The 26,309-nt window shown below is 42.3% G+C and overlaps 1 protein-coding gene across 2 annotated transcripts in view; it reads right to left on the bottom strand.

Annotated features, from left to right (window-relative positions):
- PRKCB (protein kinase C beta) overlaps positions 1 to 26,309 on the bottom strand; it is a 392,285-nt gene that overhangs the window by 217,667 nt on the left and 148,309 nt on the right. For both annotated transcript variants that reach the window (XM_030924982.1, XM_030924983.1), the window contains exon 3: positions 21,645 to 21,727. In XM_030924982.1, the coding sequence (XP_030780842.1) occupies positions 21,645 to 21,727 (83 nt within the window). The remainder of the gene's footprint in view (positions 1 to 21,644; positions 21,728 to 26,309) is intronic.

Below are 26,309 nucleotides of genomic sequence, written 5' to 3'. Positions count from 1 at the left end.
TGTCACTCACCCACCTGCCTGGCCCCTGCTGGCTCTGAAGCTGGACATCCTGATGAACAGGATGCTTTGTCTCCTTTCAATATCATGTGGCCACACACACACACACATATCAAAGAAACCAGACAGACACAAGTCTACTCTATAACTCTGTTTTTTGGTTTTTGTTTGAGATGGAGTCTGGCTCTGTCACCCAGGCTGGAGTGCAGTAGCATGATCTCGGCTCACTGCAACCTCTGCCTTCCAGGTTCAAGTGATTCTCCTGCCTCAGCCTCCTGAGTAGCTGGGATTACAGGTTTGCACCACCACGCCTGGCTAATTTTTGTACTTTTAGCAGGGACAGGGTTCTGCCATGTTGGTCAGGCTGGTCTCGAACTCCCAACCTCAAGTGATCCTGCCCACCTCAGCCTCCCGAAGTGCTGGGATTACACACGTGAGCCACTATGCCCGGCCTAATTTTGTTTTTTGAGTGCTCAAAAGCAGGCAAACTGTTTTCCATAGTATCTGCACCATTTTTTATTCCCGCCAACAGTATATAAGGGTTCCAATCGCTCCGTATCTTTGCTAACACTTGTCTTTTAAAAAAAATAATGAGCCAGGTGCAGTGGCTCACACTTGTAATCCTAGCACTCTGGGAGGCTGAGGCAGGAGAATCACTTGAACCCAGGAGACGGAGGTTGCAGTGAGCCAGGACCAAGCCATTACACTCCAGCCTGGGCAACAGAGCAAGACTCCATCTCAAAAAAAAAAAAAAAAAAAAGTCATCCTAACAAGTGTGAAATAATATCTCATTGTGGCTTTGATTTGCATTTGCCTGGTGATTGGTGATGTTTAGCTTTCTAAATTTTCATATGTCTGTTGGTCATTTGTATGTCTTCCAAGGACAACGGCCTATTCAAGTTCTTAGCCCGTGTGAAGGTTCCTCAAAAGACTAAAAACAGAACTACCATATGATTCAGCACTCTCACCTCTGGGTATTTATCCAAAAGAATTGAAATTAACATCTTGAAGAAATGTTAGCAGTTCCATGTTCACTGCAGCACTCTTCACAGCAGCTAACTGTGGAAGCAATCTAAGCGTCCACTGACGAACAAATGAATAAAGAAAATGTGTTTTATGCATATGATGGAATATTTTTCAGCCCCCAAAAAAGAAGGAAGTTCTGCAATATGAGACAACATAGATGAACCCTGAGGACATTATGGTAAATGAAAAACACTAGTCACAGGAAAACAAATACTAGATGATTCCACTTATGTAAAGTAACTAAAATAGTCAAATTGATAGAGAATCAGAGTGGAAGGGTGGTGGCTACAGTCTGCAAGAAGGGGGAAATAGGGAATTACTCACCAATGGGCATCAACTTTCCATCAAGCAAGATGAATAAGCCCCAGAGACCCGCTGTCTAGTATTGCATCTCTAGTCAACAATGATGCATTTTACACTTAAAACTCTGTTAAGAGGGTAGAGTTCATGTTACGTGTTCTTTCCAAAATAAAATAAAAAAGATCACCGACGGGGAAAAAAGCAGGCAAAGGATTGCTGGTCTGGTAGTAGTTATTTTGATGGATGGGGAGGGAACGTGTAGAGATTAGAAGGAGCACAAAAGGGCTTCTGGGGTTCTGCTTACAAAGAAAAGTTCACTGTGTGAGAATTCATCAAGCTGGACACTTCCCGTACAACAAACAGTTGTCAAAAACTGTGTGACTAGTCCAGACTAAAACCAGCACCTTTGATTCCAAATTCTAAACTCTAGAAGAGGCCATTTGATTGATCCTGTGTGGGAGAGATGTCCACATGCATCTGGACCAAATCAGGCCAAGGCTGTAGGGTCACAGACCTTTGGCAGTGCATATCTGGAAACGCAGTTCTCAGGGAAGAGAGTTGCCTGCTTTAGGAACCAGAGCTGCCTGTTTCAGGAACGTTTGTCCAGGTACACAGGGTTGAGGTTTACCAGGCAGTTTGAGGTACTAGGTAAGAGCATAGCCCTGCAGGCCAGATGGCCTAGGACTGAACCTCTCACTGGTGACCTTGAGCAAGCCATTTAGTCTTTGAATACCTCAGTTTCCTCAACTATGAAATGGAATGATAACAATGATAATCTGTCTCATAAGGTATAATGAAGAATGAAGAGTTACTATATGTAAAGTGTTTAGGACAGAATTATATCTATAAATGCTGGCTCTTAGATTTTTTTTTTTTTGAAGAATACTAAGACATCCTAGAATCCTAGACCACTAGAGGTGGGGGAGCCCTCATGAGGGCATGAACCTCATGAGCACAAAAGAGCAGAGAAAGAAAGAAGACCAGGAAACATGATGTCTCTTGAGTCCAGAACCAGGGCCTTTTGCATTCCTTTCTGGCTGCCTCTCTCCAAAGTCATCTGCCTTTTGATTTCTCCACTTGCCCCCAGGCCTGCAGGCTCCAGAAATCAAGGTCTTCTGGGAAATTGTGAGGCTGGTCCTGCCTCCCAACCAGGAGAAGCTACAACAATATATAGATGGGATGTATCAGCTTCATTCAAGTCCCAGCAGCTCACCTCTTTGTGCACGGTTGGTTTCTGTTCTCTGGCCTTCCAGCTTCATGGATTTGCTTCTTCCTCTACAGCATGCAGCTCTGTGTCTTCATGACAGTGAGGGACAAAGGGATGTTTGGAAGCAATTCATTCTGACCTTTACAGGCGAGTTCTGCATTGCAGAAGCAGTCAGCCCGTGGCGAATGAGAGCAGAAGAATCATGCAGAATTCACTTGACAATCAAGAGAACTGCATCTTATCACATTTTGTCAGCCCCTCTCTCCAAGCAGCCCATGGAAGATGCCTTTCCATTTTGCAGAAAGCAAGACAAATGCATGCAATGCCAAAAATAAGGCTGGACTTTTGAAACGCACAATCCAAGACTTGAAAGGATCATTGGTGGCAATAATATTAACTAGCATGTTCTACGTGCCAGTCATGGCATAAAGCTCTTATCGTCTAGGGTAACTCATTTAATCCTCACGTGGACCCTATGAGGTGGGTGCCATTTTATCCTCTTTTTATAGATTAGGAAACTGAAGCACAGAGGTTAGACTACTAGCCCAAGATTATTAGCTAGTTAGTGGCCAACCTGGAATTCAAACTCAGTCATTCTGGTTTCAGAGCCTTTATACATATTGCCTTACATTGGCTTCTAAACCCAGCTATCCATCAGAAGTACCCAGGTCCTGATCTGTATCTCTTCAGGTGAAGCCTGTCATCCAACCTCTCTGAAATCTGCCACATAGCATTTAGAAATTGTAGCAAACACGCTGTTTCAATTGGCGCAACATCTATGCTTTCTTTTTTCCCGTATCAGTGCCTCAATTCTCCTTTGAAAAGCCATCCTACCCCCACAGAGTTTAGTCTTTGAAAGAATATTTTAAAAGCCCAACCCAAGAGTTTGTTAGGCAACTTGAGCTCAACCAAATAATCTCTCTCCTTCTGGCATTTGAATTTAGGCCGAAAGTAACACAAGAACCAAAATCAGATAGAGCCGGTCTGGTTGTTCGAGTTTGCTTTCAATGCTCTGAAGGACGCCACATCTTTTGCAATGAATTCCTTTCCAACTTGAGTTAACCAAAGATGGTTTCTGTTCCATGCAACAAAACAACAAAAGCTAGTTTCTGCCAACATGGTAGAAACCCACACCTACCACAGCTATCTCCTCTACAGCGTGTTTGGCAATTGAGCTTACTGTCCTCAGATGCGGACCTAATATCATTATGTAGCAACCAGTTGGTCAATATGGGCTGTTCTTCCTTAGCCTGCAGCGAAGGACCTCAGTCCTAATTCTCCTTTGGAACTACACCACAATAAATCTATACAAGAGATCTTTGGATATTTGATGACAGTGTAACCTCTAAGCTAGAGAGGGCAATCCTTGAGTATCTCCAGACTCCTTCTAAGGCATCCTCTTGGCACTTGGTATCGCCCGCGAGAACTTCCGTGTGGATGCAGAAGCTGTGGACTGCAGTGTTACGTGAACAGGATGTGATTTCAGCAGGATGGTGCACTTTCAGATGTAGGGAAATAATAGGTAAGTGAGAGAGGGAAGAAGGGAGGAAGGGAGGAAGGGAGGTGGAGACTGTACCGTTTAGACTAAATTTCCCCTGACATTACTTATCCTTGAGAGGTGCAAATGGGTCTTTTCGTCCAGGTGATGGTGATGCCAAGAGGGATGTTCAACCCTCATTGTTGCTTCACTCCCGGGAAGGAGCATTATTTTTGAAAGTGCCTTGTGGGCGCCCCCACTCGGGGTTACATGAGACAGAAGAAACCAGGCATTGAGAAAAGTGCAGTTGACTGTTATGTTGCTTTACTGAGCCAAGGAGACCGGATGACACCAAGAGGAGGAAGCAAGCCTTTGCCCTGAAGATCAAGATGATCTTCCTGCCACTCACACTGAGTCAGGAAATGGACAGGGCCTTGTTGGCAGAGCCAGGACTCCCCTTCTCTGGGGCCAACAGTGAATTGAAGTAAAGACTTATCAGAGTCCAGAATCTTATTAGAAGCACTTAAAGATGCTCAGTCCAGAAACTAAGCTGGCTCCCAGCTGATGGAGGACCTCAAGAGTAGCCACATTTGGAAGGAACTGTAAGTGACTCCCGATTATGCCAGAACCACCACTCAAGTTTGGTCCTCACTGAACTAAGTGGGAAACCTGAGTCTGCACTAGAGGTGAAGTGGCCCCAGAAACAAACAAAACTGGAGAAACCAGCTACAGAACATCCCAAAGTTGACCTTCAGAGCTCGGCAGGTAACAAGTCTGGAATAAGACAGTGAACAGAATTAAGTATTCACGAAAATTTATTTAGGGAATGTGACCTTTGGCTTTATATGTGTATATATTTTTATATTTTTAAATCTATCATACCTCACCTAATGTTTCGTTGCCTGCTTTTTTTTTTTTTTTATTTAATAATATATTATGACTGCATTCCCAGGCCAATAGCATTTTAATCACTGTGACTTTTCATTAAAGTATAATTTACATACAGTAATGTACAGAGTTTAAGCATACAGTTTGATGAGTTTTGAAAAATGTGTACACCTGTATAGGCACCATCCCAGTCAAGACACAGAACATTCCCCTTGTCCCCAGACACTGTGACACTGAATCACTGCCTAGCATTCCATCATATGAGTGTAATATATTTTACTTACATAAACCCTAATTGATAGTGACTTGGGTCACTTTCAAATTTTTGACGTTATAAACACTGATGCAATGAATCTCACTCTAGATAAAACTATGCACATATTCTTAAATGGTTTCTTACCAAAACTTCCTAGAATTGTCATTCTTAGGTCAAAATGATTAGATCTAGTAGTTCTTAGATCAAAAACGTGTTTAAAGCTCTGGATATGTATGGAAAATTTGCTCTTTAGAAAACATACTAATTTGCCACTCACCAGTAATGTATTAGAGTTCATGTTTTCTCCTTCCTCCTGTTTTATGTTTTTGTTTAGTTTTGTTTTTTTTGAGACAGAATCTCACTCTGTCACCCAGAATGGAGTGCAGCAGTGCAATCACAGCTCATTGCAGCCTCTGCCTCCCAGGCTTAAGTGATCCGCCCACATCAGCCTCCTGAGCAGCTGGGACTACAGGTTCACGCCACCATGCCTGGCTAATTTTTTTTTTTTTTTAGACTGGGTTTTGCCATGTTGCCCAGGCTGGTCTCAAACTCCTGAGCTCAAGTGATCTGCCCAACCTGGCCTTCAAAAGTGCTGGGACACTTGCCCCGTTTATGTTTTTTGTTTTGAGTCCTATTTCTTTTGATACTACTATTAAGACCATGCTTCATTTTTATATGTGTATTTTCACAATATACCTTTGTTCCTTTTATTTTAAAAACCTGTGCTTTAAGCTTCTTTTATCCACTGCCAAGAGTTGTACATTGCTCTTCCAATCTCATAGTCTTTGCCCTTCAGTAGAGAATTTCCATCTGTTTACGTTGGTTGGGTAACATTCTACTGTCACTTCTGCCATCTAAATTTATGCTTTCCAGATTTCACATGTTCCTTATTGGCATATTTTTATCTTTATTGCTACATTTGGTTATATTGATCATAATTTTCTTTGTTGTTTTATCTCTAGATTGTTTCCTATACATTATTTGAATCAATAATGTCCATGACAACAATAAAATAGCATTCAATATTTTCTCTGGGATATACTCGTCTAGACTCATGCACGAGACTGGCTTATAGTTTACTTTTTATGCCAACTTTACTACGTAACACCGATTATTGTGGTTAAGCTAGCTTATAACAATTAGTTATTAATTTCATCAGCTCATCAACGTTTCTCCTTCACTCTTCTTATAACATACACTGCTCCTGCGTGAAAGGGATGCCATGGGATCCAGGTCTGAGGTTGTAAGAGTTTGTTCTCCCAATGATAGAGAACTAATCTCATTGGAACCTTTTCTGAGATCGATTATGAATGCAGGGAAGATGGCTGGGTGCAGTGGCTCATGCCTGTAATCCTAGCACTTTGAGAGGCCGAGACAGGCAGATCACTTGAGGTCAGGAGTTTGAGACCAGCTTGGCCAATATGCTGAAACCTCATCTCTACTGAAAATACAAAAATTAGCTGAGTGTGGTGCAGCACGCCTGTAGTCCCAGCTACTTGGGAGGCTGAGGCAGGAGAATCACTTGAACCCAGGAGGCGGAGGTTGCAGTGAGCTGAGATCACACCACTGGCACTCCAGCCTGGGCAACAGAACGTGACTCTGTCTCAAAAAAAAAAAAAAAATGAATGCAGGAAGAAGGTTAATTCCTCCACTAGGATTGCCATCTTTCCATGGGGTCAACTGTAATGATGTTTGCAGACATGTTCCATCTACAGCAGGAGCAAATGAGGCAAGACAAAGCAGATGCATCAGTCAGGGGCCCCGCAGGAAACAGATGGCAAGCTCAAGTGAAGAGTGTTTAAGGAAGGTTCAAAGAAAGGATTGTTTCTAAAGGTGTGGGCAAGGTATTGGGAAAATATAAGGGATTGGAGGCTGGTAAGAGCCAGGGGACAAAGGAAGGGAGTAGCTCCTGGAACCCAGAAGGAGAGAATTATATAGAGAAGATTATCTGTAGAGGAGCAGCGAGCTATAGTCAAAAGGTAGAGTGAAGATGACTCCATAATAAATACTGACTGACTCAGGGAGAGGCTCACTCTTTCCCCTCCCCCAGTCTCCTATTAGCCCCTCCCCTTGAGTCCAACCAGAGGTCAGGTCAGAGGGTAAGGGAGCCCCAGTCGAAGCAGTCATTATGGCTCAGTCTCTCAGAGAACGCAGAGTGGATTGGAAGGGCAAACGAGGCAGCTGGCACAGCAGATAAGGGTCAGTGTGTAGACAGCACAATGACCACCAGTGTCTCCCATCCCTGCATGCTCCTTGGCCATGTGACTTTGCTATTCTTCCCATCCAGAGATGATGTTTGTTTCTCCACCCCCAAATCTGGTCTTGTCCATAACCACCACAAACAAAGGCTTAAAAAACACCTGTGCTGGCTGGGCGCAGTGGCTCACGCCTGTACTCCTAGCACTTTGGGAGGCTGAGGCAGGCAGAACACTTGAGGTCAGGAGTTCAAAACCAGCCTGCCCAACATGGTGAAACCTCATCTCTACAAAAAATACAAAAATTAGCCGGGCGTGGTGGCAGGCACCTATAATCCCAGCTACTTGGGAGACTGAGGCAGGAGAATCGCTTGTATCTGGGAGGGCTGCAGTGAGCCGAGATCACACCACTGCACTCCAGCCGGGGTAACAGAACGAGACTCCATTTCACACACACATACACACACGCACACATACACACACATACACACACACCCCTGTGCTTTGGGATTTCCCTCTCTTGCCATGCTTGGAACCCTGAAACTAAGCTAGCCTGCTGGAGGAAAAGAAGATGCATGGAGGAAAAATGAAACGCCAGGATCAACAGCCTGCCAGCCCTCAGTCAATGTTAGCAAGGCTGTCCTAGGTAATCCAGCACCAGTACAACCACTAGCTGACCAAGACCCAGGACAGAGCCCAGCCGGGATCACCCGAATAAACCCAGGTCAGAAGAATCACCCAAGTAACCCACACAATCATGAGAAACCACAAATAACTGATGTTTCAAGCCACTCAATTTTGGAGTGATTTGTTACACAGCAAAATAACTAACCAATATAGCAGAAAATGGAAAGCATCTTGCCAGTACTGGAGCTTCAGTTCCAACCTTTGAGGTCCTTGGTCCTGAAGCTCTTATTCTACTTCCAACGTCCTTCTCAGGAGTCAATGGGCCCTTTTTTCCTACCGCTAATTTGAGCTGGATTTCTGTCACTTTCATTTAAAAAAAAAAAAAAACTGTAAAGCTTTATTTCTTCTTTGTAATCAGATACAATTTTAAATGAACAGAAATTCTTCATCGCTCTAAAGTTTAAAATTTTTACCCATGAAACCCATCTGTCTGGGGTCTTAGGAGAAGAAAAGGTCCTTGAATAATGTTTTCATTTCTTTCTTGGTTATTTGCCTATTCTGGTTTGTAATATTTTTTTGAGCCAAACTGACAATTTTACGAGAAAATCATCCATTTCAACCAGAGTTTCACACATGTTCTTATTTACATACACTTTAATGTATATATACATTTAATACTTTCATTTCCATTTTATCAAATCTTCAAGATTTAACAAGTTTATATTTTTCATCTATCTTTTCACAAAGTGAGACTTGAGCAAAAGGATAAGGTCAACATTAGTGTCCACCATCTTTAATGGACCTGATTTAGTGATGGAATTAGGAGAGCACAGGACCTAACAGTGGGTTTTACTCAGTACCTTGACTATAAATGATAAGAAATTATTTCTAAAGCCATAAAATGTTAAAAAAAAGTATCTTTAGACAAACCAGACAAAGAGTCCTTTTGTACCGCCTGCCCAGAGCCCCTGGTCAATAAAGTTAGCTATTATTATTAGCTATTATTTCTTGGTAAGTCAGAGGGTCACCTGTATCCCTTATAGAGCAGGAGAGACCCCTCCAGACATTAATAATGATTTTAAAACCATGTATTGAGTGCCTTCTTTGTGCCAGACACTATTCTAGGTGTGGTTCAAGCAGTCTCCTATTGAACAGTTACAAAAAAAAAAAAAAAAAAAAAAAAAAACCCTTTATTTAGGTATTATTTTCTCTATTTTAAAGATACAAACTAAGAGTCACAGAACTTAAAGTTATTTTCTCAGAGACCATTTGGAATTTGACACCAATGTTTTCAGGCTTCAAAGTGTGAGTTCTTAGCATTGCATCACAGAATTTGAGGTTTGTGTGAAGTAATGGAAATGGAAACCATAATCACCTCATAAGGGCATGCTCTGGGTGGAAGAATGTAGAGAATTATCAGTATATTCTTGATTATGGACCTAGGTGGAGCAGTGGAAATGGCCTTAGTTACTTGTACCAAGGGCTTTCTATGCACTTTACCAAGCGCTTTCATGTAAGGGCTTTGAAATTCATTTGTCTTTTGTTTGTGAACTCTTTCTCATTTTAAATATTTTTAAAATTATCACTATAAACTTATGTGGTTGGTACTAATATCCTATTTTATATATAAGGAAACTAGGGCATAGAGAAGTCGAACGACATGCACAAGTTTTCCCAATGAGTGTCTGGGCAGAGTCAGGACTCAAATTCAGGTATGTCTGATTTCAGAGTCCATACACTTAACCACCACTGACATGATACAATATACTGCCACATTAACCAGTTGTAGCTAGAGGTGGTTAAGTCCACCGGCGATTGAGGCAGGGAATAAATTAGGTGCATTCTTTTGATGAGGCCATCTATGACTCTGAATCGCACTATAACATGCAGATTTTTATAAAGTCCAGTGTGATGGTCTCCAGGGGTTCTGTTCTGCTGTGGCCTCTTGGGTTAACAGGATCTCCAATAGATTAACCACAGATTCTTCCTCTCCAATGAGGCACTGGAATCTATTTTTCTACCACTTGAAACTGGACTTGGCCAGGAGACTAGCTTTGTTTAGTGGGACATTAACAAACGTGATACAAAGGCTTAAAAAGCACTGGGGGATGCTCTCTTGCTCTTCATGGAGCCTGGAAACAACCATGTGAACAAGCCAGAGCTAGCCAATTGGAAGGAGGATGAGGCCACATGGATGAGAGCCAAAGCACACAGGCCGACAACCTGCTTGTTGCCAGTCATGTGAAAACGGCCATCGTAGATAATCCACCCACCAGCCAACCAACCAGCTATCCCCAGATATGGACAAGAACCCCTTAAACTGTGCCCAGGGCAAGTACCTCACTTGACTCACTGTAGTCCCAACCCTCAGAGACAACTCCTCTGTTCCTTGTTCTAAGATGTCACAGGAGGCTGTGTATGTGGTCAGTATTCCAAGTGCTGAGTAACCTATAATGTCCCTAAGTAATGCTTATGACAGTACCAGAGACCTGGTCTCTCTAAGAGGTATGAGAGACAGATGAATTGAGGATTTCCTACCTGGTGAGACCAAGAACCAGGAGGATGACTGTGGATGACCAGGAGTATCATCCGTGAACTCTGCCACACTTTGTGGTCCTCCAATGGTGAGTGCCCAGAAATGTTGTCCATTCTCATCAGTATTGAATGGTTGGCTCAGTAGCTAGGTTCACGGTACAGTGCCTGGTTCATAAAATTGCCTCAATATGATATGATGTGAACATATCTGTAGGATAATGCCAACAACACAAAACTCTACTAATATCCATAATATTCCCTGGTTCAGACTCGGCTTGGAAGAGCAGAGGGTAGAGGAGGCATCCAAGCACATCCATTATCGTGGAAGGAGCCTTGTCCAAGGTCACCGCCTGTGTGTTTCTGCTTCATGAACTTGCTGCACACCAGTTCCTCCAAGGTCATGCAGAAGGAGAGGGCACCCCTCCATACCTGCATGAGTATCAGGGGCAGCTAAAGGAGAGTCTGGCCAGGTGGGCAAGCAGGTGTGGCTAGGTCTTTAATCATGCCTCCAACCATGAGCAGGAAAAGGTCAATGAACTGAGTCAAGCCAATTCAGGTGTCTGAACCAATTCATCATCCTTGGTGCCAACCAACCGTTTTGGAACCGTATCCAGAGATAGAGTCATTTCAGGTAGGCTGCCAAATCCTATGCATGCTGGCTGCAGGGAGTACTTCCTGCTCTCCTCACGCTCAAGGCAATGAATGGCTGCACTCCTTCATTCATACAGAGAGGGGTCTCATGCCACTTACAGAGTCTACACACTTCTAGGAAGGACTGCCAGGTGGCAGACAGAGAACCTGCTCATTCCTCACCCTTTCCTGGTCTGTCTGACAAGACACCTGTCCTTGCTGGCTGCCCAGCATGTGTGCATTGTTATTCATTATCATTGTCGTCATCATCATCATCATCATCACATATATAGCCCTTGCCATGCACCAGACACTGTCCTAAGTGCTTTTACAGATATCTATGTATTTGATACTCAAAATAATGCTATCAAGTAGAAACTATTATTTTACTCAGTTTTTAGCTGAGGAATCTAAGGCATAAATGGATTTAAGTAATTTGTCCAAGGTCACACAGATCTGAGCCTAGAATTATGGCTCCATAATCTGTGATTTTAACCAGGACACAAGTTTCTCTAGCCTTCCTCAGAGAAACTACCTCTTCCTCACTCTCAGTCCATGGAATGGGCACACAGGCCCTCATCTACAGGTGTAGACATAGTGTATTAGTCAGCGTTCTCCAGAGAAAAAGAACCAATAACGTGAATTGGTGTACATAATTATGGAAGCCAAGAAGTCCTACAGTCTTCCATCTGCAAGCCAGAGAACCAAGAAAGCCAGGGGTATAATTTAGTCCAATGTTCTAAATCTGAGCCCAAAGACCTCAAAACCAGAGGTGCCAATGGAGTATGTCCTGGCCCAGGTACGAAGGACTGAGAACCTGGAGCACCAACACCCAACGGCGGGAAAAAATTAATGTTCCAGCTCAAAAAGAGAGAGTGACTTTACCCCTCTTCTGGCTTTTTGTTCTATTTGGGTCCTCAACAGATTAGATGATGCCTGACTATGTCAATGAAGGCAATTTTTCTACTCAGTCTACTGATTCAAATGATAATTTCTCCTGAAAATACCCTCACAGACATGCCCAGAAATCATGTATTACAAGCTATCTGGGTACCCCTTAGCCCAGTCAAGGTTAACTGCATGTGCAAAATTAACCATCACAAGTCCACCTTTCTCAACTTGGCATCCATAAATACCTCCTTAAATAAAGAACCTCCAAATAAAGAATAACAAGGACATAATTCCACCTGATGTGATACAATTAGACTTTGTACAACTGAAAATGCAATAATCCCTTCCCCAGAAAAGGAGATGAAGTCCTTGAGTAATGATTCCTCTTGTCCTGGTATCCTATAACTTAAATACTAAGATATAAAATTAACATTACTTAAATACTGATATAAAGTCAATACATCTTACGTTACATGATAAAGAACTAAAAGAGCAAAGAAAACAAAGACATTTGCTCACCATATGTATATATACACACAAACATATCCATAACAAAATAATGAGGAAGTACTCATGCCAATCACAGTCCTTGTTTCTGTAACTGGTTACATGGTCATAGCTGGTATTTGTAACTACTTTCTTCTGCTACCTATTCTGTATTCCCTTTACCTTCAGTGGGCACCTCAGCTGGTGGTGGTTCCTCACCTGGCAGGATGACCCAAACCATCATTCTTAAAGGGTCTGGGCCATTCATAGTTTTGCCTGTATTGAGTTGTTGTAGTTTTTCATTTATCTTAATGATAGGTCATGGTAATACTAAGAGATGCCTTTAGGGATCTCCTGTATTCAGACACATTTTTCCTTTTCTCCATTGTAGAGTAGTGTCCAATTTCCCCTTAGTAGTCCAAATCAATCACCCCCGCCAACTTCATAACTTCTTTCTTGGCCTGTTAACTCAGAGGCATGAGAACCCCAAAGTGGCTGGGTGGTAGTCTTAACTATCAATAGAATCATTGTTCTGTCTCTTGCTGGAAGTATTCCTCCCTCTGAAACTAAGACCTCCATGCTGGGAGAGATAAAGTCATGGGAAAAGAAAGCAAAAGTTTTGCTGGTGGTAAAATTACTAGGGGTAATGAATGGTACCACTCTCATTCTACTTCCTTGATTCCCAGATCCATAAATTTCTGGCTATCAGAGAAAAAGCACCAAATACTAGATGCTGATGCAGAGCATATACAGCCTTCTGGAGAATCTTGCCCAGTCCTGCAAGGTGTTGCTACCTAGCTGGCAACATAACTGAGTCTTCAAAAGGCCATTCCACCATTCTATCAAGCCAGCTGCTTCAGAATGATGGGGAACATGGTAAGACCAGTGAATTCCATGAGTGTGAGTTCATTGCCCACTTCTTTGGCTTTGAAGTGATTTCTTTCATCAGACACAATGTGGTGTGGAATTTCATAACAGTGAATAAAGCGTGCTTTAGGTCCTTGAATGGCAGTTTCAGTAGAAGCACTGTATGCAGGGAAGCAAATCTGTACCCAGCATGTTTATTTCCATAAGGATAAAATACTGCCTCTTCCATAATGGAAGCGGTCCAATGTAATCAACCTGCCGCCAGGTAGCTGGCTGATGACCCCTAGGCATGGTGCCATATCAGGAACTCAGTGTTGGTCTCTGCTGCTGGCAGATTGAGCACTCAGTGGTGGCCGTAGCCAGGTCAGCCTTGGTGAGTGGAAGTCTATGCTGCTGAGCCCATGCATAACCTCCATCCCTGCCACCATGGCCACTTTGTTCATGAGCCCATTGGGTGATAACAGGGTGTCTGAGGAAAGAGGCTCCCTGGTATCCAAATAACGGGTCATTCTATCCAGTCAATTATTAAAATCCTCCACTGCTGAGGTCACCCTTTGGTAAGCATTCACCTGGGACACAAATATTTTCATGTTTATTGCCCACTCAGAGATGTTTATCCACACACCTCATCTCCACACTTTTTTGTCACCAATTTTTTCAATCATATTCCATCCAAGTCCCTGCCCATCCAGTAAAATAATTGGCTACAGCCCATGAATCAGGATATAGTCACATGTATGGCCACTTCTCCTCCCAAGCAAAGGGCACAACCAGGTGCACCGCCCGAAATTCTGCCCACTGGGAAGATTTCCCTTCACTATTGTCCCTCAGGGATGTCCTGAAGGGACTACAGTGCTGTAGCTGTCCACTTCTGGGTGCTGTCTGCACACCATGCAGAAACATCTGTAAAATGGGCCCTAGTCTTCTCTTCCTCTGTCAACTGATCACAGGGAACTAACTCCTCATGAGCCCAAAGGTGCAAGTTGGGAGAGAGAAGACAGGGTAGCAAGAGTCGGGAGTATGGGCATCCGAGCCATTTCTTCATGTATCGTACTTGTGCCTTTAGAGCCTGCTCAGGCTTGATCACATACATACCACTTCCATTTGATGATGAAGTGCTGCTGTGCATGCCCAACTTTATGGCTCAGTGGTTTAGATAAGACCTAGTTCATGATGAGCAATTCAGGTCATATGGCAATTTAGTGGCCCATGGTCAAATGGTCAGTTTCCACGAAGGCCCAGTAGCAGGCCAAGAGCTGTCTCTTAATAGGAAACTAGTTATCTGCGGATTATGGCAGGACCATATTTCAAAATCTTAAATGTCTGTGCTGCAATTCACCTATAGAGGCTTGCCAAAGGCCCCACACAGCATCCCTCTCTGCCACTGATCAACCACCACTGGATTTGCTGGGTCATATGGCTCAAGTGGCAAAGTAGCTTGCACAGCAGTCTGGACCTGTTGCAGAGCCTTCTACTGTTCTGGGCCCTACTGAAAATCAGAAGCTCTTGGGGCCCCTTTGTAAATAGGCCAGCATAACACACTCAAATGAGGAATGTATCGCCTCCAAAATCCAAGTAGGCCCAGAAGGCCATCTGTCTCTTTCTTGGATGTAGAAGGGCCCAGATGCGACAACTTATCCTTCATGTTAGAAGGGGTATCTCAACACGCCACACACCACTGACCCCTAGAAATTTCACTAAGGAAGAAGGTCCCTAAATTTTAGTTGATTTCCCATCCTCTAACACACAAATGTCTTACCAATGTCTAGAGTAGTTGCTACTTCTCATTCACTAGGACAAATCAGCATAATGTCATCAATGTAAAGGACCATTGTCATAGCTTGTGGAAGGAAAAAAATGATCAAGATCCCTGCAAACTAAATTATAACATAGGACTGAAGAGTTGATATACCCCTGAAGTAGAACTGTGAAAGTGTATTGCTAGCCTTACCAGCTGAAATAAAACTGCTCTGGTGGGTCTTATGGACAGAGATGGAGAAAAGGGCATTTGATAAATCAACAGCTACATACTAGCTACCAGAGGATGTATTAATTTGCTCAACCAATGAAACCACATTTGATACAGCAGCTACGCTTGGAGTGATCACTTGGTAAAGCTTATGATTATCCACTGTCATTCTTCCAGATTCATCTGTCTTCTGCAGAAGCCAAATAAGAGAGCTGAATGAGGGATACGGTGGGAATCACTACCTCTGCATCTTTCAAGTCACTGATGATGGCACTGATCTCTGCTATCCCTCTAAGGATGTAGTATTGCTCTTGGTTGGCTGTTTTCCTAGGTTGGGGCAGTTCTAATGACTTCCTCTTGGCTTCACCCATCATAGTAGGCCTCACTCTACAGGTCAGAGAACCAGTGTGGGGATTATGCCAACTGCTAAGTATGTCTGTTCTAATTATCCATTCTGGAACTGGGGAAATAACTGCAGGATGGGTTTGGGGATCCACTGGATCCACTGTAAGACAGACCTGAGCTAAAATTCTATTGATCACCTGACCACCATAAGCCCCTGTTCTGACCGGAGGGCCACAGTGACATTTTAGGTCTCCTACAATCAGTGTCAGTTCAGAGCTAGTGTTCAGTAGTCCCCAAAAGGTCTGATCATTTCCTTTTCTCTAGTGCACAGTTACCCTGATAAAAAGCAGTAGGTTCCTTTGGGGAAGGCTGGGAGAAAGATTAACAGGATAAACTTGTAGTAGTATAATCACTTTCTCAAGGAAAGTTTGCCTCCCCTTCATTCAAAGGGTTCTGGGTCTATAAACTGGCTCAAGTCTGGGAATGGATTGAGGGGCTATGATTCTCTATTTTTAGGATTCAAGTTAGACTTCTGTTCACTTCACCTAGAATGTTTCTGCTTATACAGATCAAGTAAGAATTTAGTAGGCTTCCCACCTACTTCACTTCCAGGAACACCATGATTAAGCAGTGCCATAGGTCTGCATGAGTCAGGCTATTCTGATTGTTGTTTTAACTCTGCGGTCCATTAAGGTAACCGCACCCACCTTGCCTTTAACAGTTGAGTGCCACCAAATGGCCCCTGATACTCCAGGACCCAATTATTCCCACTGCATTTAAGTTTTCCAATTAAGTGGCTGTGGTTCCCACTGTAAGTTTTGGTCTATAGAGAAGAGGGATCACAGAGCTCTTAAAGGATGCTGGGGCTCCTCTCACAAATTTATTTCTCAAAGTATTGAGAAAGACATACCTTTCTTAAAGGTATGTCTGACCTTCCCAGCATGGGTGAGCAGGTATTAAATGACAAATCCACTCTAGCATTCTAATCTCCCTAAGCCTTTGAATCCTTTCCTCTACATTAAACCAGGGGAGGTCAGGCATCTCCAACTCACTCTGGATAGGCCATCTTTTAATCCATGTTTCAGCCAACCAGCTAAACTGTTAGAGCCCTTCCTAACTCCTTAAGCTGGAACATTACATTCAGAATCTCTGCTTAGTGAACTTTTATCAGTAAATTCAGTCTGATCCAAATTTATGTTACTTCCACCTTAATATCCTACCCCCTTAATATCCATTCCTATGCATAGTCCCTATGGTTCTACTTGTATAAATTAGAAAACTCAAATAGTTCTTTTGGGGTATAGCATACCTCCCCATGGGTCACACTGTGCATCTCACCTGTAGAAGCCTGCTAGGACTTGAAGGGGTGGTGGGATTGGGTGTTGAGAAGAATCAGCATTGTCTGGCATGGGAACTGCCTCAGAGAAACCCATTACTATTTCCTAGGGCAATGCAGGTGAGTTCCCTTAGACAAGGTGGAAAGGCCAATGCCACCCTGAGTGGGGATGGCACTTTTGCTGGAGGTAAGGAGGCCAATTCCACTGGTAAAAAGGACTCGTCAGAATTTAGAGGCTCAATGTCCCCAGCTTCATCAGGGTCTTCATCAGAGTCTTCCCACCTCACAGGATCCCATTCTTTTCTGATCTATGTCCTTGCCCTTGCTTTTACAGCAGACACCCTGTGTGGTGGGGAGTTCAATTTTCATTGTAACTCAGCCAATTGCAGGATGAAGTTGTGCATTTAATTTTCAGAAATTTCAGCCCTGCAACTACAGGCTAGAAGGCTTTCCTTCAAGGCACACCTACAAGCTCTTAGGTCGTTTATGAAACACTTTGAGCTGGGAATTCAAATCCCTGAGTTCATCTTTTTCTTTCTTCACTTTGTCCAGAGACATTAGAAGCAAGTCATTATATGCCTTAGTTTTCCAAAAGTGTTTGGGTATCATATATGGAATCACTTGGTTCCTTGCTTCTTATAAATGGTTGATTAGGAGTACCCAATGCAGATAATTTGTGTATCTCTATAAACAGATCATGCTGTGGACGATCTTTGCTCTCTTTACTACTAGAAATAGGGTAATTAGCATTCTTAAATCTAATCAGACTCGGCAGCCAATTGCCAAATCCCCAAAACCAATTCAGAAAACCCATCCTTAAAATTTTGTTCCTCTATACACTCTTAGCGCCAAAATTTTTCTGTCCTAGTCCCTTCTGGCTGCTGTAACAAAATACCAAAATCTCAGTGGTTTTTAAATGATAAATTTATTCCTCACAGTTCTGGAGGCTGCAAACTACAAGATCAAAGCACTGGAAGATTCAGTCTCTGGTGAGAGCTCACTTTCTCGTAGACAACTGTCTTCTTGTTGCAACCTCACATGGTAGAAGAGGTGAGGGGTATCTCTGGGGTCTTTTTTTATAGGGGCACTATCTCATTTATGAGGACTCTTCCCCCATGAACTGACCACCTCCCAAGGGGCCCACCTTCTAACACCACACCTTGGGTGTTAGGATTTCAGGATATAAGTTTCGAGAAACAAAACATTCACACCACAGCAGCATATACCCAGGCCTGGCCAATCAGCATAACCCATTCTCTGGCAATATATGATTCATGGTCTAATGAGACTTTAGCTCTTGTTACTGCACTGCAGCACTGATAAGACACAAGATTAAAGGTGTTGCAGCCACCATGCTCGCATAGGAGACAAACATTCCTGAAAACAAAATCAAAACAGACAAAGGCTAAGCCAAGAAAGGGAGAAACAAGTTCTGGATGACATTATTTAGAACTTTGATTCACTGTGCCTCAAGCCAGGTCAACCCTTAAGCCTTTTCAATTTCAAGGACCAAAAATTTTCCTTTTCATGTAAGTCAGTTTGAGCTGAGTTTCTGTCTTAGGCAACAGAAACATTCAGCAGATACATAGAATATTGGAAACACCATCTTCTTGGCTGCAAGTTGAGTATCAAGCTTCAGTCTGCATGAACACTCAGAGCTGCATACTGGAGTCAGGCAGTCTCCCCAGACTTGCCTGCCTGTTTTGCTAGGGAGGAGAGAAGAAATGCACTACAAGGGCTAGGGCATAGGATCTGACAGAACGTGACAGTCTCAAACTTTGTCTTTGCAAACAGATTTTCAAGGACTTTAGTTGTTCCATGTTTCTTGGAGTTCTTAACCTCAATTACCACATTTTCCAAGCAAAGAATATCCAACATATGCTCCAGCATCTTTGTGTTGCTATGGCAACAGATATCCCCCCCCACTCCACACATACACACACACACACACACACACACACACACACACACCTCCCATCCCAGTTTGCAGCAAATTGGCAGATGACCATTTGCAGAAGACCAGCAGGAGCTAAAGAAATTCAATGACAGAAGATAGTGACTACTCACTTTGGGCAAGCTGTCAGCTGTCAAGTCTAAGTGGGTAACAGGACCAATGATGGAGACAAAGCCAATGCGAGAAATTTCAGGAAGAGGAATCAAAGCAGGAACAAAGTAAGAGAACTAGAGGTGATGGCTGCATTGGGGTATGCTGAATGTAGTTCATTATTGGGCAATGAAAGACTGTGAATGGTAGAAAGCCTTCTCAGCTAGGACAGTTTCAGGTGCATGTAAAAGAATGCCCCCAGGGTCAGGCATGGTGACTCATGCCTGTAATTCTAGCACTTTGGGAGGCCAAGGTAGGAGGAGGGCATCAGCCCAGGAATTCGAGACCAGCCTGGGCAACATAGGGAAAACCTATCTTTACAAAGAAATAAAAAATTCGCCAGGTGTGGTGGCATCCAGTTGTAGATCCAGCTACTTGGGAGGCTGAAGTGGAAGGTTGCTTGAGCCAGGGAGGTTAAGCTGCAGTAAGAGAGACATGATCGTGCCACCACACTCTGGCCTGGGCAACACAGCAAGACTCTATCTCAAAAGAGAAAAAAACAAAAATAAAAAAGAAGGCCTCAAACAATAAGACTTTGCCAAAAAAAAAAAAAAAAAAAAAAAAAAAAAAAAAAAAAAGCTTCTTATCCCATCTATCCAGCTTGGGGATAAAAGGACTGTGAGTGGTCTCAGCAGCTCATCAGCATCATCACGGACCCATGCTTCTTTTAAATCTTCCACTCTGTCATGCTCAGGATGTCGGCAATATGTCCCTCATTGACCCAAAAGGGCTGCCACAACTCCAAGCATATAACCTTGCACAAAAATGCCCAAGAGGACAAGGGAAGGGATGTTTCTCTCTTATCAGAAAGGAAAAATCTTTCTTAGACTCTTTCCCAGGTCTTCCCCTCAGTTTCCATTAGCAGAATTGGGTCACATTCTCATTCAGCAGCTACAGGAGAGCCGGGGAAAGGAAGTATCAAGCATTTTCAGCTTCCAGCACGAGAGGTAGCCTCTGCCAGAAGGATGAAGTCTGTGAATGGCTGCTGGGTAGGCCAATCAACAATGTATCCTAAACTTAAAACACATTTGTACCAAAACTTTTGCCATATCCTTTTATCACCCTTACTGTCATTCACTTAATATTGTCCTCAAATCAATTTATCTTTTGTTTAACCTAAATACCTTTACTTAGGTAGGAAATTCTATATCCTTATCATAAGCGCAAAACCATTACTAGATACGTTTTTCCCAATCCACAGTAAAATACATTTATAATGATTAAAATACGAATTTTTTGCACATTTTACCTATGAGCATCTCTTGTCCCACTAGCAGTAGTCATATTTTGAGATTCACGGTAGCAGGATAAATTCATTTCCTCCTCATTCTTGGTCCCTGATATTAAGAACACCTTAACAAACAGGGTGCAGTGGTTCAAGCCTGGAATCACAACACTTTGGGAGGCCAAGGCGGGAGGACTGCTTGAGCCCAGGAATTCGAGACCAGCCTGGGCAACATGGAGAGACTTTGTCTCTTAAAAAATAATAATAGGCCGGGCGCGGTGGCTCAAGCCTGTAATCCCAGCACTTTGGGAGGCCGAGACGGGCGGATCATGAGGTCAGGAGATCGAGACCATCCTGGCTAATACGGTGAAACCCCGTCTCTACTAAAAAAAATCCAAAAAGAAACTAGCCGGGCGCGGTGGCGGGCGCCTGTAGTCCCAGCTACTCCGGAGGCTGAGGCAGGAGAATGGCGGGAACCCGGGAGGCGGAGCTTGCAGTGAGCTGAGATCCGGCCACTGCACTCCAGCCTGGGCGACAGAGCGAGACTCCGTCTCAAAATAATAATAATAATAATAATAATAATAATAATAGGCTGGGCACGGTGACTCACACCTGTAATCCCAGCACTTTGGGAAGCCGAGGCAGACAGATCACGAGGTCAGGAGATTGAGACCATCCTAGCTAACACGGTGAAACCCTGTCTCTACAAAAATACAAAAAAAAATTAGCCAGGCATGGTGGCAGGTGCCTGTAGTCCCAGCTACTCGGGAGGCTGAGGCAGGAGAATGGCATGAACTCAGGAGGCAGAACTTGCAGTGAGCTGAGATCGCACCACTGCACTCCAGCCTGGGAGACAGAGAGAGACTCCATCTCAAAATAATAATAATAATAATAATAATAATAATAATAATAATAATAAAGAACACCCTAACAAAGTGCTATAATGTGCACTGTAAGGTACCACCAAAATTACCTTTTTGCAGCCACACTACCAAGTAGGCCCCTGCCTATCACCCTCCGTGCTCCACCTTTCAAAGTAAAGACATTAGCAAACTCATAGTAGACCAACTAACTGGTTTCCTATCCAGCCACACCCTCTCTCAAAATGTTTTGTTTCGTTTTGTTTTCCACTAAAAGGAAAACTGTCTCAAAAGCTATAGGGACCACCACATGCCTTAGAGTGAGATCTTCTGCACTTACTCGTCTAAGAATGCTCACTCACATTTAACCACAAGGCAGTATTGACTGTGGACAGAGAAAAGTGATCGATGCTCATTACTTACATCAGAGGCTGGACCCTTGTCAGCGCCAGGGCAGGAGAATGTGACAAATTCATGGCACCGCTTGTGCACCACAAAGCAGCAAACTGCAAAAGAGAAAATCAGGGTGGGAGGAAGGGAAGAAGGAAAGCGGAGAGGAGGAAGAGAGAGAAAGGAAGGAAGAGATCATTAAACTTGAACATCACCAACAAGTAAAGCCTTTATGCCAAAATAAACAATAATGTCAGCTTCTTCAGCTTGTCCTTTGCTGGAAGTCAAACTCTTGGGTACATAGATGTTTCATCTTGCATAGGAGTTAAACTTCTAAAGTTAGCTAGGGTTAGAAAGATTCCATATGCTCAAAATTACACTCCCTTGAAGATCCCTTAAAGTGCCTGGTCTTCTATTGATTTTGGAACAGAATGTTGTTTCTTGGATCAGGTGCCAGATGAAGTAGTTGGCTTGTGTTTAGGTGCATAATGCATAAGAAATATGTATCTCTAAATCATAGAATCACACTTAAGAGAGGTGTTCATACGATGAGGGTCATGCGGAAACAGAGGGAACAGGATGGTGGACTCACGCCCCATCTCACCAAAAGCAATGTCAATCTAATAGAAGAGTGGGAAAATAGGCAGCAACGTTTACATTGTCGCTTCAGTAGTTTGCAAGCAAATACATACATACATGTATTTGAATTGGTGTGAATTTAATGCATCTAGGCTATGGCTCCCCTATTTGGAGGTTATATCACTCTGGCGGAGGTACAATGAAAGAATGTATCCAAAATAAAACTGTTTTTTTTTTTGTTGTTGTTCAAATCATCTTTTGCAGTCTTGGTGTTCAAATCTTCTTTTACAACCTCAAGACTGTGGGTTTCTGGAGGACGAGTGCCATGCTTCAGGGACCAGCTCAGAGCCTTTCTAAAGTGCATACTTAGTAAATGAAAACAGAACAGGAAACCTCAAGGCCATCCATAGTGACACAATGAGTCTGGGTGACAATCATCTATGGTTGCTAAGGTCACAAAAAGATACCACTTGCCTACAGAGAAAAGCTCACTTCACTACCTATGAAGCACACTTGTCAAACAATCAAACATGACTGGTTCAAGTCTCTTGATGCAACTACAGATTTACAGAAAATACAAGTCATAGAGGAACATATTAAATGACACCACAGGGATGCGATCAGCAACCACCACCCCCTACAAATACCCAGAATGTAGAAAAAAAGGCAACCAATATGGTGTCTTCAACAAATAAACTATAAGAGGGGACTGCAAGTGGGGAGAAAATAAGAGGAGAAACATATATTTCAAGAAACGTATCAACTAATTTTTTCATTTTATAAGTTCTGGGATACACGTGCAGAACGTTCAGGTTTGTTACATAGGTATACATGTGCCATGGTGGTTTGCTGCACCTATCAACCCGTATCAACTAAATTTAACATGTGGACCTTGTTTGGATTCTAATTGGAAAAAAACCAATAGTTTTAAAAAATGATAAGGCGATCAGGGAAATGGATATACTTACTTTCTGATGACATTAGGGAATTATTGTTACCGACATTAGGGAATTAAAAATATTTAGTGTGATAATGGTCTTTTTTTGGTTACAGAATCCTTATCTTTGAGGATACATTAAAATCTTTATGAATAAAATAATTTAAAATAATTCAGTATGCTAAGGTGGGGATAGAAAGGGGAGGATTACAGATGAAAAAGAAATCAATCATGATGGGTCATTATTGAACTGGGTGATGCACACATGAGGATGCATTATACTAATCTGTTACTTTTATATATGTTTAATTTTTTCTGTAATATGTAAAGTTTTCAACAGAGGAAGAGATAGAGCAGTAGAGAAAACCCAAGTCATAAGAAATGGGAGTTGCAGGAGGGTTACAAGATTAAAATGTGCTGAGTCTTATATTCCTCAAAATATTATAGATATTGAGAAATTGCATATAGGGCATTATAAGTTTAAATATATGTGTTAACAATTAAGGATTAAAAATAAGAATAGGAACTGGGTGTGGTGGCTCACATCTGTAATCCCAGCACTTTGGGACGTCAAGGCAGGAGAATCACTTGAGCCCAGGAGTTTGAGACCAACCTGCGCAACATAGTGAGACCCCACCCCTACAAAAAGTCAAAGATTAGCCAGACATGGTGGTGCACGCCTGTAGTCCAGCTACTCCGGAGGCTGAGGTGGGGACTTGAGCCCAGGAAGTTGGGGCTGCAGTGAGCCATGACTGCACCACTGCACTCCAGCCTGGGTGGCATAATGAGACCCTGTTTCAAAAGTAAGTACATAAATAAAAATATAAAAACTACTATGTATTCCTTTTAAACCACTAAAAGGGAAAACTGGACAAAGGAAGATAGTCCCAGTACACCTCAAACAGCCTTCTTCATGCTCCAAGGTCATATAAATATTTCTCTTTGGAGTTTTTTTGTACTTTTATATGGCATCATTTCCACTTTAAACTCTGTGATCCATGCGTAATTTCTTGGAATCTGATGTGAAATGGGAATCCAATTTGCCACTTTTTCCCAAAGAGGTAACCAATTGTCCCAGCAGCCTTTATTGAATAATTCATCCCTTCCCCACTGATTTCAAATGCCAACTTTATTATATGTTTAATAATTATATACACTGGGGTCTGTCTTTGCGCCTTGTATTCTGTGCCACTGATCTGTCTTCTAGTATAGCAATATGGGCTTTAATTATAGTAGCTCTGTAATATGTTATATCTTGGCAGGGCAAGTCCTCCCTCATTATCCTTATTTTCAACATTTTCTTGGCTATCACTGCATATTTATTCTTCCAAGTAAACTTTAGAATCAGTTTATCAAGATTTTAAAAATACCAATGGAATTTTTATTGGGATTGTATTCAGTCAACCCCCAGCCTCCAAAAAATGATTGGGACTTTGATTGAAATTGTGTTAAATTTAGAAATTAAATTCAAGATAATTGACGCCTTGACAACAATGAGTCTTTCCATCAGGAAATGATTGTCCCCTTGTTGAACTCCTATTTTTTCCATACAAGTCCTACACATTTTCCCTTTAGTATTGTCTAAGGGAATCTTTTGTATGCTATTGTAAATTTGACACGTTTTCATTTTGTTTCCCAACTGGTCATTGTTTAAAAATAGGAAAGCAAATAGCTGTGCGCGGTGGCTCACGCCTGTAATCCCAGCACTTTCGGAGGATGAGGCAGACAGATCACTTGAGGCCAGGAGTTCGAGACCAGCCTGGCCAACATGGTGAAACCCTGTCTCTACTTAAAATACAAAACTTAGCTGGGCATGGTGGTAGGTTCCCATAGCAGTCCCAGCTACTCGGAAGGCTGAGGCAGGAGAGTGCTTGAACCTGGGAGGTGGAGGTTGAAGTGAGCCAAGATCATGCCACTGCACTTGAGCCTGGGCAACAGAGTGAGACTCCATCTCAAAACACAAAACAAACAAACAAATAAAAACAATAGGAAAGCAATAGATTTTTAGCATATTTCTTTTAAAGCATTTTTTTAAAAACTCAAATAGCTTTTGTGGGGTTTTAGTTGCTTCCTTTGAGTTTTCCAGATAGAAAACCATATTACCCCAAATAATACTTTTATTATTCTCTCTTTCCCCTTTGTCATATTTCCATGTTTAACTTTCCCTTTTATTCAACATGGAAAGTAAAGGGATGACAGCATAGTCTCGCCCCATCCCTGAGCTTTCCCCAGCTTCACCTCCTTCTCCCTCTCTACACTTCAACCACACAGGAAAGTTTTCCACCTCTACTCAAACTAACTTTTGGAATGTATATTTTCCTTGGAAATTATCCACAGTGTTCTTCTCAACGTGTTTAAATTGTAGCATCTTATCTCTTATGATATTACACCTTTTCTCTTTCTTTCTTCATATTGTATCGTTAGGTAGTCTCTCATTTTTTTTCCAGAAGTTTGTGTTCTTTCTTGTCTATTTTTATCATTCTATGACATTAAAGAAGCAGATTATGATTATATTTATCAACTCTATCTGGTTTTATTCTTCTTTATTAATTGGTACTTTAACTTTTTTGTTCTATGTGCCTGTGATTGTATTGCTTACTTGTATTTGTATTACTTATTGGTTGCGAATGTGAATTCTGGAGTCTGATGGCCAGGTGTACATCCCGTGTCTATCATTTGCAAACTCTAAGACTAGGTATACCACCTCATCTTCCTGTACTTTGGTTTCCTCTCTGGAATATGACAGCGAAAACAGGACCCACATCACAGTGGTGTTGTCTGAACTAAATGAGTTATTCCATGCTCAGAACCATGCCAACCATATCACGACTATTCTACAAATGTCAGTTAATATTATCCACTGTTCTTTTTAAAGCTTCTTGAATTGACTCCTCAATTAATTTATTCCCATTCCTCTTCATTAAACATTTAAAGATGTTATAGCTGAAAACTTTTCTTTCAAGTACAGTTTTGGCTGTATCCTATGTTTCATATTTAGTCCCATCATCGTATCAAGTTTCTAAGAGGTCTATTAGTATAGTTGTAATTTATTCTTTAACCCAGAACTATTTAGGAAAGTACTTTCCCCCATTTTCAAGTAGCTGCTTTATTCTACAACCTTTCTTCCAAACATCCAAAATATCAGTTATTCTCTTTAAAAAATACAAAAATTAGCTAGGTGT

Source organism: Rhinopithecus roxellana, chromosome 20, assembly GCF_007565055.1.
Source record: "Rhinopithecus roxellana isolate Shanxi Qingling chromosome 20, ASM756505v1, whole genome shotgun sequence".
Classification (NCBI taxonomy): Eukaryota; Metazoa; Chordata; class Mammalia; order Primates; family Cercopithecidae; genus Rhinopithecus; species Rhinopithecus roxellana.
The sequence above is the reverse complement of the archived record's forward strand: the minus strand, read 5'-3'. Positions and strand labels throughout refer to the sequence as shown.